General features: G+C 57.9%; 1 protein-coding gene across 4 annotated transcripts in view; it reads right to left on the reverse strand.

Annotated features, from left to right (window-relative positions):
- Positions 1-1,529: 1,529 nt before the first annotated feature.
- Positions 1,530-12,271, reverse strand: part of ZNF536 (zinc finger protein 536) — a 329,458-nt gene continuing 318,716 nt past the window's right edge. For 3 of the 4 annotated variants that reach the window (XM_053916155.1, XM_053916158.1, XM_053916156.2), the window contains one exon: positions 1,530-3,640. In XM_053916155.1, the coding sequence (XP_053772130.1) occupies positions 3,399-3,640 (242 nt within the window). In that variant the 3' untranslated portion in view covers positions 1,530-3,398. The remainder of the gene's footprint in view (positions 3,641-12,271) is intronic. The other variant, XM_053916159.1, reaches the window with a different exon arrangement.

Here is a 12,271-nt window from a genome sequence, read left to right on the forward strand (position 1 = left end):
TCCCTGGACACGCCTGGGTTTGGGGACAGCACGTCTGTGGCGTTGTGACCCCTCAGTCAACCCCTTTCCCTGTCGGGGTCACTCCCCAGCACGAGAAGCCCAGTGACTCACCTTTGCTGGTGATGACAGCAGTTGGGCTACGGAGGGTCTCACTATCGTCTGCTCCTCCGGCGACCCCCACAGTCTGAAAGAAACACCGTGACTCACAAGTTCCTGTACTCGGGTGGCCTGCTTGGCCAGCAACCATCCCGCAGGCCCTGCTCGTCCGAGGCCGCCAGGATTCAAAACCAAACCCAGGACAACAAAACTGAATGGAGACGCAGCTCTGTCCCCGGCCCACCACCCCCTGTGGGCCATGGGCTCCCAGACGTGCCAGCCGCCGACTGGAGTGAGGGCTCCACTCTGCCCGGCGCTGACCCCACCCCTTGGCGGTCTTTGTCCTCCGCCTTTGCTTCCAGAGGAAGCACCCAGTTTATCCTCTGGTAATATGGACGTAGAAGACTTCCTTACATTTAATGATTTTAAAAAAGAAAAAACTTTCTGCTAGTAAAGGGGAATAATCAATCCCCGTGCTGCAAGTGTCTCCTATAATTATGGTGACGTAAAAAGCATTTTCATTTCCAAAGGTTTCCCCTTACGGAAGCCGGTGTCTGCAAACCTTTCCAGATGTATAGTTCACACGCATGTGGGGGTGTGCACACACAACACGCACACATGTGCACACGCACGCTGCTCGCACTGCACAGAGAGTCATTCAGCCTCAGCCTCAGCCCCGTGGGGACCGTCACCCAGAACCCCACGGGGGTTGGCCCCGGCCGGCCAGAGTCGGACCGAGCGGGGACAACATGCTCTCCACTTCCTCGGACACATAAGTGAAAGGAAAAGATGTCTGTTTTTTTTCCAGAGGTAGAGGTTTTATTGCATAAAACACTGGATAAAACTGGACTGCTTCAAAGACATTTTATTCTAACAGCAGAAAGAAAACAGTCATTGCTGAAAAACAACTTTTAATACTTTCTATACCAGAATAAAGTTCTGTCAACTGATGTCTTATAATAATAAATAATGACCAAGAATAAACTTTAAATACAAAGTTGTCTACTTGTTACAAGCATAGCAACGAAACCCTCTACTCTACTGACCTCAGACTTCCTCCGAGATGGGCTCTGCTCCGTGGAGGGAGGCGGACGGTACTATGACCAGCATCACAGACCACAGCAGTTACAGGGGGACTGGACATGTTCAGATATGAGAACCCGGCGACATTCGGAGCTGACCCTGCGTCGCGGCAGCGATCGCTCGGCGTCAGAGGGGGCGGGGGCGGCAGCACGGGACACAATGGAACCAACACACACGCCACGGGAGGGCTGCCCGGCGCGGCGGGCAGCGTTATTGCCTGGCGCATCCGGCGATGCTCAGAAGACACGAGAGAGTACTGAGAGTTCCCAAAGTGCTAGAAATGGAATGTGGCTCTTGGTTTTGTTTTTTTTTCCTCTTTTTTTTCTTTTTACTTTTTTTATATTGTTTTTTTTAATATATATATTTTTTTCTTTGCTAAGATACCAAAGGCGGGGCAAACACACAGAAAGCAAGCGACCGGCACAGCCACCAAACACAGCAGCGCAGTGAGAATCCTACAGCTTACTACAGTTGGAGAGTTTTCAGTCACGTCGCTGTCCCTTCTCTAGGACGTAGAAACAGTTGCATTAAGTGTATCAACTCGATTTAAGTAAGGCAGTGAGAACTAGTCTAGAAAAACAAGAAAGCAGCTTGCCGAAGGCCCGACGGGCCGTGGGGCCCAGCGGCCGCACACGCAGAGAGCCTGGGCTGGGGATGCCGGCTCCACGGCCTCTGCAAACCGCACCCCTTCCAAGCCCCAGACTCCTTCCCGTCTTGGGAGAGCGAAGCGTTGTATTTACATCGATTGCAGTTTAGAGTTTTTGTAAACTGCGGGAGGCAGAGCTGAAGTTTTTAAGGCCCTGGGGTATTATCCTGTGCTCCCAGCCTGCAAGGAAATGTGGACTTTTTTTTTTAAAGTCTGAATGATCTCATTTTAGAAGTTATAACTTCATTGTTTCTCTAACTTCCCAGACAACAGCACCAGTTCGGGGTCACTCAAAGGAAGACCATTAGGAGGCTGGACCTTTCCTCCATTCTAGCGGATTCAAGAATAAACCCTTAACTAGTATTCTTAAACCGTTTTTTTTGTTGTTGTTTTAAATGAGTTAAGTGTTCCATTATTGGCCCTCAACATCTCCCTCTGGGTGGTGAAGAACTCGATAAATTTGGATTATCCAATCAGTAGAAAATCTAAAATCTACAAAAATAGAGAACACATTTGTTTTACAAAAACAGACATTTTAACTCAAACAGTTTTCTCCATTAGCGATAGAGAGCAGGGTGTTTAGATTCATGTTTTAATACAAGCTCCTTCACAAAGAGCTCGCTGGAGAAGAGGGTCTGATTCGTGTCTGCGACACTGATTAAAACTAACGCGTGAGAAAAATCTGGTGACAAGGACTGGAGCAGCCTTCGTTCAAGTCAGAGCTTAAAAATCATAACAAAACCCATCTTCCTATTATCACACCCTTTCCACTTCTCCCCAGCACCTTCTACGATAGGGCTGGCTAGTGTTTCCAAACAAATATTTGTTAAATGTTCCCCTACATTTTTTGATTAGCCACCCTCTTTTTTTATCCAAAAATTTAAAAAAAAGAAAAAAAGAAAAAAGAAAAAAAAAAGACAAGCCAGGGGGAGAAAAAAGCACTTCCCTCAATACGGCAATTTGAGCTAAAAAAGGAATTACTCATCCAACCAGCAATGGACATTGCCTGCAGACACTCCCTGACCGGCGGGCACACGGGGAGGCCGGCTCCGGTTTCCGTGAGCGCAGCCGCCACGCCCGCCTATTGATTTTCAGGCTGTGGCCGCCCCAGCCTGGCTGGCACCGGGCTGCCTCCCCCTGCGTCTCATTAGGGTGCCCAGTCGGTGAGGGCGGCGGGTGTCAGATTCTAGAGGTGTCTGGATGGGAACACACAGCACCTCCATCCTCAAGGCAACGCTAAGCGTTCAGATGGTACCGTTTCCAGCTAAGAGCATGATTTTTGGACGAAGACGACGTGGCAGGGGCACAGGGGCTCCTCAGCAGCCACCTCCCCCCACCCACCTGCCTCGTTTGGAAGTTCTTGTTGCCGGGTAACAGTTTAGCAGCCATTTTCAAGGGCTGGGGACCTTTTTTTTTTTTAATATATATATAGATATCTCTTTAAATTTCTTAAATGTCCTATATACTAGCAGAGGGGTGCATGTGATTCCCCCCGGAATGCAGTTAGCACACTCTTTTACCAGACACATAACCCTAGACCTGTGCAAGGTGTCGGCCCGTCCAGACCGGGGGCTCAGTTGCGCTCCTCCTGGGCCTGGCTGCCCTCCTCCGGGAGCTCCGAGCCCCCCGCCTTGACAGCCGACAGCTCCTCGAAGCTCCCGGCCGCCTCCGCGTCGACCCTGGAGCGCTTGAAGCGGCGGTCAGGGTACTGGCTGTTGTCGAAAGGCATGCGATGCACACAGAGCACGTGGGTCTTCAGGTTCCCCTTCTGGGAGGCACTGTAGGGACAGTAGCGGCACTGGAACGGCCGGGGACCTGTGGGCAGAGAGAGCTCGGTCAGGTCTGCAGCGTGGCCCCCTGCGGCCCCCACCCCCCATCCCCGCTGGACCGCGGTCACTGTTACCAGTAGTGACTTTGCAGAAATCAGACAGCGGAGGAAGGCAGCCAGCAGTACCTCTGTTTGGGCAAAGAGGTTACTAAAGTACCAGGTAATCGTATCCGGGACAGGGACGTCGTAGGTCTGTCCATCCTAGCCAGAGGCTTTAATTTGGCTCCCAGGGCTCAGACAGGAAAGATCCCAACACCTGAACCTTTTTTTAATAGGAAGTTAGATGGTAAATAGCTTGGACTTCGCAGGCCAGCAGGCAGACTGAGACCGAGGTGGGTGCTTATGTTGATCTGACACGAGAGGAAACACAATTCCAGCCTCTCGCGGCGGAAATGCAGCTGCTCACTATGGACACTGAAATCGGAATCTCATTTTTTTCTCCAACCCTTTAAAAATGTGAAAACCACTCTTCGCTCCCAGGCTGTACAAGGGCAGACCGCAGGCAGATGGGGCCCCCGGACTGGCCTTGGTGGCCCCAGCGTCAGCAGAGGCAGTGCCCGTCCTATCTGCCCGTGAACGCTACTGGTGAGCATGACAAGGGGCAGGCGGGGACGGCGCCCTGGCCTTGGGCGCAGCTGAAGTGCCTCGCTGGAGGCATCTGCAGGCCCTGGGGCTTCAAGAGAGGGAGATAAGGTTTCCACCAGGCCACCATCCACCTAAAGAAGTTAGATTGTGAAGGGTGGCCCTGTCATCAAACGTTTCTAGAAAGGCTCGGAATCTGAGCCAAATGCGGATTCCTGTGTCTCCGAGCTAATGTCTGTGCCCTGGGCTCAGCAGACACTCACCCACCTCCACCCTCTGAGACCACAGAGCCTCTGGCTGGGGAAGTCAGGATGGGACCCTTGGAGCCCGAGGCCGGGAGCTGGGGACATGTCATTCCTGGCAGCTCCCGAGTGCTGCCCCACCAGCACCCACGGACATCAGGCCCAGGCCCAGGTCTCATCTGCTCAGCAAAACCAACAAGGAAATCACTGGGCTCGGCCATCTACCCCTGAAAACATCTGAATGGCAGACTAGCCCTCCTACCACAGCCTTGCCCCCAAGCAACTGGAGGCCAAGCAAACTCACTTCCCCACCAAACGGCAGGCACCCCAGGTTGGCGGTGGCTCCTTTGTCATGGGCGTCAGGAGTGGCTCTGTCCCCCGTCCCTCCGGGACAACCGGTCTCCAGGACATTCAGCATGAGCAGAACCCAAGAGGAGCCCCCCCTTGCCGCTGGTCCCCCCACATAACCACCTGCAGCAAGAAGGGCCTGGACGGCCAGCAGGAGGGGCCCTGCCAGGGACGGTCGTGAGAGGCAGGCCCATCTGCATCCTTCCCCTCCCGCCTTCCGGCTCCCTGGCCCCATCCTCAGGGCTTGGCCACCTCCCCACAGAGGACAGGGAAGGCCCAGGGTTGGGAGGAAGGGGCACTGAGACTCACATTTCAAAAGTGCATTTAGGGTTTTTACAAGGAAGGTAGATGGCCCTGTTCTCCGTCATGTGGAAGAAGGGGAGAATCGGGTGACAGAGTGGTAATAGAGAGGGAAGCCATTTCTGTGTGACTTCTGTGTGACACCCTCTGGCAGCCGCCCTCTGCGTGCCACCCCCCACGGGACCCGTGGAGGCTGCGTCTATCTCGGCAAACCAAATGGAGAACCTCGAGTATCACCTTTACCCCCCAGGAAAAGCCTTTCTGAATCCACCCAAGTGGCATAAAAGCATTCAGTACATTCTCCCCACGAACCGATTTTGAATATGAATCGTGACTCTGGCCTATGGTTCTGTCAGTTTCCTGGTGGAGTGGATGACGCCGTGATTCTGGCACATTTGGGGAGTTCCGGGGTCCCAGCACCAGTGTCGAATGCATTTCCGTCTCCGCCCAGGTGAGCCACCTGTGCACGGGCGTGTGGTGTGTGCAGAGGGTGGCCCCACGGTGGTGGGGGCCTGAGGGCCTGCGTTCCCCAGTCCTCCCTGCTTGCTTTGTGAATTTGTCCCCACATTTGAGCTCTGTGGCCATTTTGTCAAGGGGAGCGGCTGGCCCATCCCACAGACGAGGAGGACAAGACCCGCAAACCTGAGCCGTGTGACTTTGAAACATGTCCCCAGAGGCTGCAGAGCACCCAGGCCCTGCACCCTCCCAAGTCCTTCTGAGAACCAAGGTTACAACGAAGTGTTTCATAGGACGCACACACACACGTGCACCCACCAGCACACACAATGCACACACGCCCACACACACAGCACAAACACACACATGTGCACAGAAACACACACAAGTGCGTGCATGCACACACAAATACACATAAGTGTGTGCGTGCGATGCACAGACATGTGTGTGCACATGTGTGTAAGCACACTTGAGCGTGTGCACACGCACACACACACACACACACACGAGTGGTGTTTTGAAAGGCTGCCACAGCCCAGGTGCGGGAGGAAGTGCATGGGAGGGACGAGGTGTCCCCTGAGTGAATGAGTGAAGGAGGGGTGAGGCGCTGTGACTGGTCTGGAACAGCCGGTCTGCACGTGGATGGGTTGCTCCACACAGGACAGGGCAGGGGTCAGGCCCACGCGGCCCCAGGGGGCTCAGACCTCCTTCTGTGGAGAAGGCAGGTGGGCAGGCCACATCCCCTGCAACCCCACGGCTGCCCAGCACGCCCAGTCCCCGCGAGCAGCCAGGGCCTGGCGCCCGACCCTGCGTCCAGGTGCCCCGCACCCCCCAGCCCTCACTCCGAGGCCATCAACACTCCTCCTCACGGCCACGTGAGAAGTAAGTACATCATACGTTAATTTGTATTGTCACTGCGCCGCCCCGCGTGGTAAAGAGCACATCTATTTTTAATCCGCAATGAATAATATATAAATATGTATACAGTGTGCGGGGTCAAGAGGAGTGAGGAGAAAGCAAGCCACACTTTGTTTCTAGCAGAGTGGGGGGACGAGGGATTTTTCTTAGTTGCTGTGATGGAAGTATCTGCTCTCCGCCGTTACCGGAGGAGGAGAAGGAGCTGTCTGCCCTTGGGGGGCCATCCATTAATTACAGCTGCCCGTGTGCAGGCGCCCGCCCTCGGGGCTCCCGAGCTCCCCAAACGGCTGGCCACTCGGAGCAAGGGGCCGAGAGGGGAGGGGACCGCCTCGGGGGTCCCCTGTCCTGGGGCACTGAGAAAACGTTCTGACCCTGCTCCTGGGGCACAGGGACAGCCCGCGGCTCTCCTCACGCCGGGGCCAGGGCGGGATGGTGGGAGGGGCTCCCATTTCACCGACAGGAGAACCAGCCCTGGGGAATGAAGCAGGGTCCACGGCAGGTGCCCCAGCTGCCTGGGTGCTGGTCAGGAGGTCACTCTGGGGCAGGAGCTCCTCTGCACCCCCCACCCCCGCTGCTTGCAAGGGGATGCCTGGAGGCGGTCTGCATGCGTGTGTGAGTGAGACTGCATACACGTCACGCACCACAGCCCGAGGGACACCGGCACCACTGTGGCCGCCAGGTGCCCACTAGAGCTAGGCGCTGAGCGTGTGGCCAGCACCCAGCCACAGGGCTGGGGGCACTCCTGAGACCCAGCCCAGCCCCGGGAACACCCCCTGGCACCTGCTGCACGCACCCCCGGTAGACAGCTAGCTGTCGGAACTGCCACCCTCTCAGCACACGTGTGTGTGCCTGACACACCCGCTGGACGGCGGGCTGCCCGTCCTAGGCCACCGTTAGGGGGTTACAACCTCCCACAGACACCATGTGAGGAGGAAGCAGCCCAGGGGCATACAGGGAGGACGCCTGGCCACCTCGAGCCAGGCTCTAGCTGCTGGGAGACAGGTGGCCCCAAGGAGGGGCCTGGACAGCCCCTGGGAGAGGAAGGACATTCTGGAGAGAGACGCACCACAGAGAAGCCAGCTGCAGCCTTGTGTGGGGACAGACACAGCCCTGGTCTTGGGAGCAAGTGTGGCCTGGAATGCAGAGACGTGACCCCAGACTCAGGAGTCGTGATTTGGGGTCCACATAAGGGGAAGGCTCCAGAGGGGGGTTGTGTGAGTCCGTGGTGGACAGCGGGGTCCCTGCCCCGACGGGAACACAGGTCAAGCCACATGTCAGCACCTGGTGGGGCCACCTCTGAGACCAGCACTGTGGGGCTTCTAGTGTTGAGTGAAATACACAGGGAGGGATAGCCAGTAGGTGACGGAAGGGGGACTCGGCCACCACGACCTCCAGACCAGCCTGGATGGTGCAGACACCTGGAGAGCTGAACAGCTGAGGGTCTGGGCAGCAGAGCAGGTGTCCCGTACTGGTGCCAGGCGGTGCTGGGAGACCTTTCAGCCCACAGAGCCATCGGCCACGCCCCTTCCCCCCCCAGGGAGCACTCCGTGTAGCACAGGGGCAGGGAGGGTCTCTGAGCTGCCCCAAAGTGTCCCCTGAAGCCACGAAGGGATTCCACAAGGCTGTGGGTCCATCTACGAGACCCAGGAAGGGCCTCTCCGTATGTCAGCGGTCTTTCTGCGTCCCTGGCCGGAGTCCTGTATGCGCCCCAAAGCAAAAGCCATTTGCAAAACTTGGGCTGGTCGGTGAGAAGAGGTCCCCACCTGTAAGGCCAGATTGTCGTGTTAAGGACCGCCCCTCAGGTGAGCCCCCTGCAGACTCAGGGGCCGGTCAGGCCTGCAGGGCGGGGCCTGGCCCCCTGCCACCCCGCCTACTCCCTCTGAGGGTCTGCACACTGGCAGAGTCCCTGCCCCGGACCGGCAGGCCAGGCGGAGGCGATGAGGCCACCGCAGGTTGCACCAGAGGAAGGCCGCTCCCTCAGCTCCAGGCGCTCTCTATGAATTTCTTCTTTTCCCGAATTCCAAATAGGCCAAAAGATCTCTAATCAGGTACATAATTTATGTTTTCAGTTTTCAAAAACATATTCATCCATCTAATCAAAGATGCTAAATTACTCTGGAATATTCTTAATATAAATAAGTTTAGGTTTTAAATTTCCCGTGCTTTGGGTTTTCATCTAAAACACTACCAAACTGCTTCGCTGTAACGAAGGGGGGCTTCGACCCATGGGGGGATGGGCTTAGTCATCCGCCTGCGCTGGTGTTCGGCCTGAGGACGAGGCGGGAGCACAGGAGGCGGCCGAGAGCCCCCGGGCCCGGGGTGCGGGGCGCCTGGGCAGTGGCCGAGTTTCTAACACCACTCTCCAACCCAGGGACCCGGCTCCTTGAAGGAGCGGCTGACTCCGGGCCGGAGCAGGGCCCGCACCGGGCTGTCCGGTCAGTGAGCAGCTGCTGGAAGACCACATGGGAGTGGGGGCGGGGCGTCCAAGCAGCGGAGTCCATGTGGATGCCCCGGAGGCAGGGCAAGACCCATTTCAGCAACTGAGGGAAGGGCATCGTGTTGAATTATAACCCAACACATAAAATAAACACCCCAGTCAGCTGGCGTGGCTGACATACCCTCAGCTCTGCACATAGTAGGGCCACATAAGGAAGGGCAAGCTGCTCCCATGAGCTTAGAAAGGGCTGGGGCCCCCGCCTGGCGAGGGGGCAGGGAAGCCCAATGCCCAGCCCAGGTTCTTGCCTGCCCTGGGGCCTGGGACACCCCCGGGTGGGCAGCCCGGCCTGGACCCCAGATCTGGTCTGCAGGGGCGCGTCCCCACCTGGCGCCTATTCCCCATGCTCTGAGCCCTTCCTCGGGGCAAGCCAAGCCCCCCAGCCGGTGGCTGCAGAGCCCTCCCCACTGCTGCCCGGACCTGCGCTGGGCTGCACCCTGGCTGCCCCCACCAGCTGCACCTCTGCACACTGGAAACCCTCGCCTGTGCCACTGCAGGCCCCTCGGGAGCATGTCCCTGCTACTGCCACCCCTGCCACACGCATGCTCAAGGAGGGCATGGGGCTGCCGGGGGCTTTGCATTGTCCTCTGAGGCCTGTGGGGGAGCTCGGCCTCCTCAGCAGGGCTCCCCAAAGCCCTGTCTTTGAGTCCCCGCCCAGGCCTCCTCCTCTGCTGTGTGGCCCAGGTGGCCCAGGTGGCCCCAGGGTGCAGCCCTCTGCAGACCCAGGGGCCCTAGACCCCGGGCACACGCACAGGTGTTGTTTCTGTGCCCTGCACGGTGTTAAAACTAGTCAGGCTTCGCCGATGTTTCCGAACAGAGAGATTTCATGTGCAAATGCTTGATCTTGAAAAGTGGGAGGCCTGGCAACGTGTTCTCAGAGGCAGCCACCTGGGGCTGGGACCTGGCTGCCCCTGACCTGGCCCGTCGGCCCTTTGGCGCACTCCCCCCCCCCCCCCGCCCTGGCATCGCCTGCCCCTCGGTCTCTGCTGTGTCCCACGGGTGTCTCAGCTCCCTGTCTGCCACTGTGTCCCTTAACATGAGCGCATCGGCCCCTAACTGTAGCTGCTGCGTCACTGCACATTTAAATGTGGGGGGGGGCAGCACTGCTGTGCAGGGGGACAGACCCAGGAGGATACCCCGCAGCCCCTGGACCCCCAGGCCACGTTTCCCACACGCACCCGTCACAGAAACGTCAGTACCTTCCGGGGGGGCTCATGTGGTTTGGGGGTCTCCCATGGGCTGCAGAACGTGCCGCCAGAAACAGCGTGGTGGGACAGACAGGCCACGTCCCCTCACACTCCGTGCTGCTGTGTGGTGTTGATGTGAGTTCACGAGGGACAGAGAGGCGCCCGCCTCTGCCCCCATCGGAGATTTGGACACCGGCAGTGGCAGCCCCAGCAAGTGTCCATGTGCAAGGCACAGTAGCTGCTCCTCGCACGCCCGCGGCGGCACACCGGCCCCGGGAAGTATAGGAAATCACAAAGCAAAGCTGAGATAAAACGTCACCTTCTCAACACACGGCCCCTGACATCGTCACGTGCCGGAAGTGAGCAAAATAAAGAAGGCGGCAAGGAGACGCGGCTCTCTGCAGAAAGCCAGAGAAGTGGCCGCTTTCTTCTCCCCTTTCCGTCTAAGAGGCGCTCTCTGAAATCAAAGGTGTCAGACTTGGCTTCCCCGGCTGGCGTGATCGGAGACAGCCCCAGAATGACAGACGTCGGTGCCCAGCCGAAGGGAGGCGGGCAGCATAGCACCCCACCATCGACTCCTCCGTAGTCACCTGTGTCCAAGAGCACGGGGGAACCCGCCGCCTCGGGACCTGGGCGCAAACACAGCCAGCAGGCCATCCATGGGGGGGTGGGAGGAGGCATGTGGTGACAGCCATTCCCGCCCCCCAGGTATGGTCCCCAAAGTGCCAGCAGGAGCCTCTTCACGCCCCCCACCAGACGCAGTCCCAAAGGGGCCGGGCAGGGGTGAGGGGTCAGAGCACAGGGAGGCCTTCAGGGACCAGGGAGAGGCACCCGGCCCAGTGCAGGCCATGTGGGCCCACCCTCGCCACACCCCCCCCACACACACAACTCGCCCCCAGGTCTGTGAGCTGCAGAAGTAAGACGACCCCCTGGTTTCAGCTACTCAGATAAATCCCGAGGACTCGTTGTACATGGAGCCCGCGTGCAGTGAAAGGGGGAGCTGTTCGAGTCTCCACAGAACAGAACGCTTGAGAGAAAGGCCCACGCAGGTTCCCAGAAGCAGGGGCCGCCCGCTGACCCCAGCTTGTCGGGGCCCCGCCCCCGCAGCCCCCTCCCCCTGGATCCTGACCGGAGTCCTCGGGAGCGGGAGTCCCCGGCGCCACCGCCACCAGCTCCAGCAGCTGCAAAGCGCTCTTTCAGCACAAGTCACAAGAAACGGCGTGACGGATTTCGCCCATGGCAGAGTGGCGTTCCGTTTCTGGCCCTTCAGGCAAAAACAGTAAAAGCAAAGAGGAAAATTTGAGATTTCCCCCCTTCAACTTCCCACAACCACCTCAGCAAAACCACATGACTCGCCTTCATGTCTCCCTGGTGTGCTCACCGCTACTTTGGCAGGAAGTCAGAATTACTGTTATATAAATCCCATCTGATGCCAGAGCGGCCATCTGCGAGCGGAGCGGCTTCACCTACGTCTGCCTGCAAAGCCACTCTCCCAGAGACAAGGGAGAGGGAAAAAAATCTGATTAATTTGCAGAATGCTTGTGATTTGCTCATATATTATTATAACCGCTCATCAGCACATGACAAATCCCCGGCCCCGGGTGCAAGCGCCCGTCCGGTTTCAGCAGGTTCCTGCGTCGGCACCTGACAGACTGCGGGGCCTCTAATGACTTTCAGATGCTTACAAACAGTAATTCTATCTTCAGAATAAAAAAGAGAAATCCGTAGGAAGAAGAGAGGTCTGAGCTCGTCTCTTTCATTTCCTTCCTGGGGATGAACCCGATTGAACTCGGAAGGGCGGGGTGGCCGCGGCCCCAGGACGGGCCCAGGGCGCCGCCCAGCGGAGACAAAGGCGCCTCTCTGGGGGGCAGGTGGGCAGGTGGGCCTGGGTCCCGCCCTCAGCCCGGCTGGCCCTCTCCCCCGCGTCCCGAGTCCCCTCCGTTTGTCCACTGTCAATCCCCTGCTGACCTCTGCGTTCTCGCCCTACGCAGCGGCCCCGTAACAGCGCTGGGGTTTCTGGCTCCCCCCTGCCCCCTTGCTGTTAAAACTCTGGTTATGCTCGGCAGCCCTTCCTCTGTGCTCGATGGCCGG

Source organism: Desmodus rotundus, chromosome 12 (assembly GCF_022682495.2).
Source record: "Desmodus rotundus isolate HL8 chromosome 12, HLdesRot8A.1, whole genome shotgun sequence".
Classification (NCBI taxonomy): Eukaryota; Metazoa; Chordata; class Mammalia; order Chiroptera; family Phyllostomidae; genus Desmodus; species Desmodus rotundus.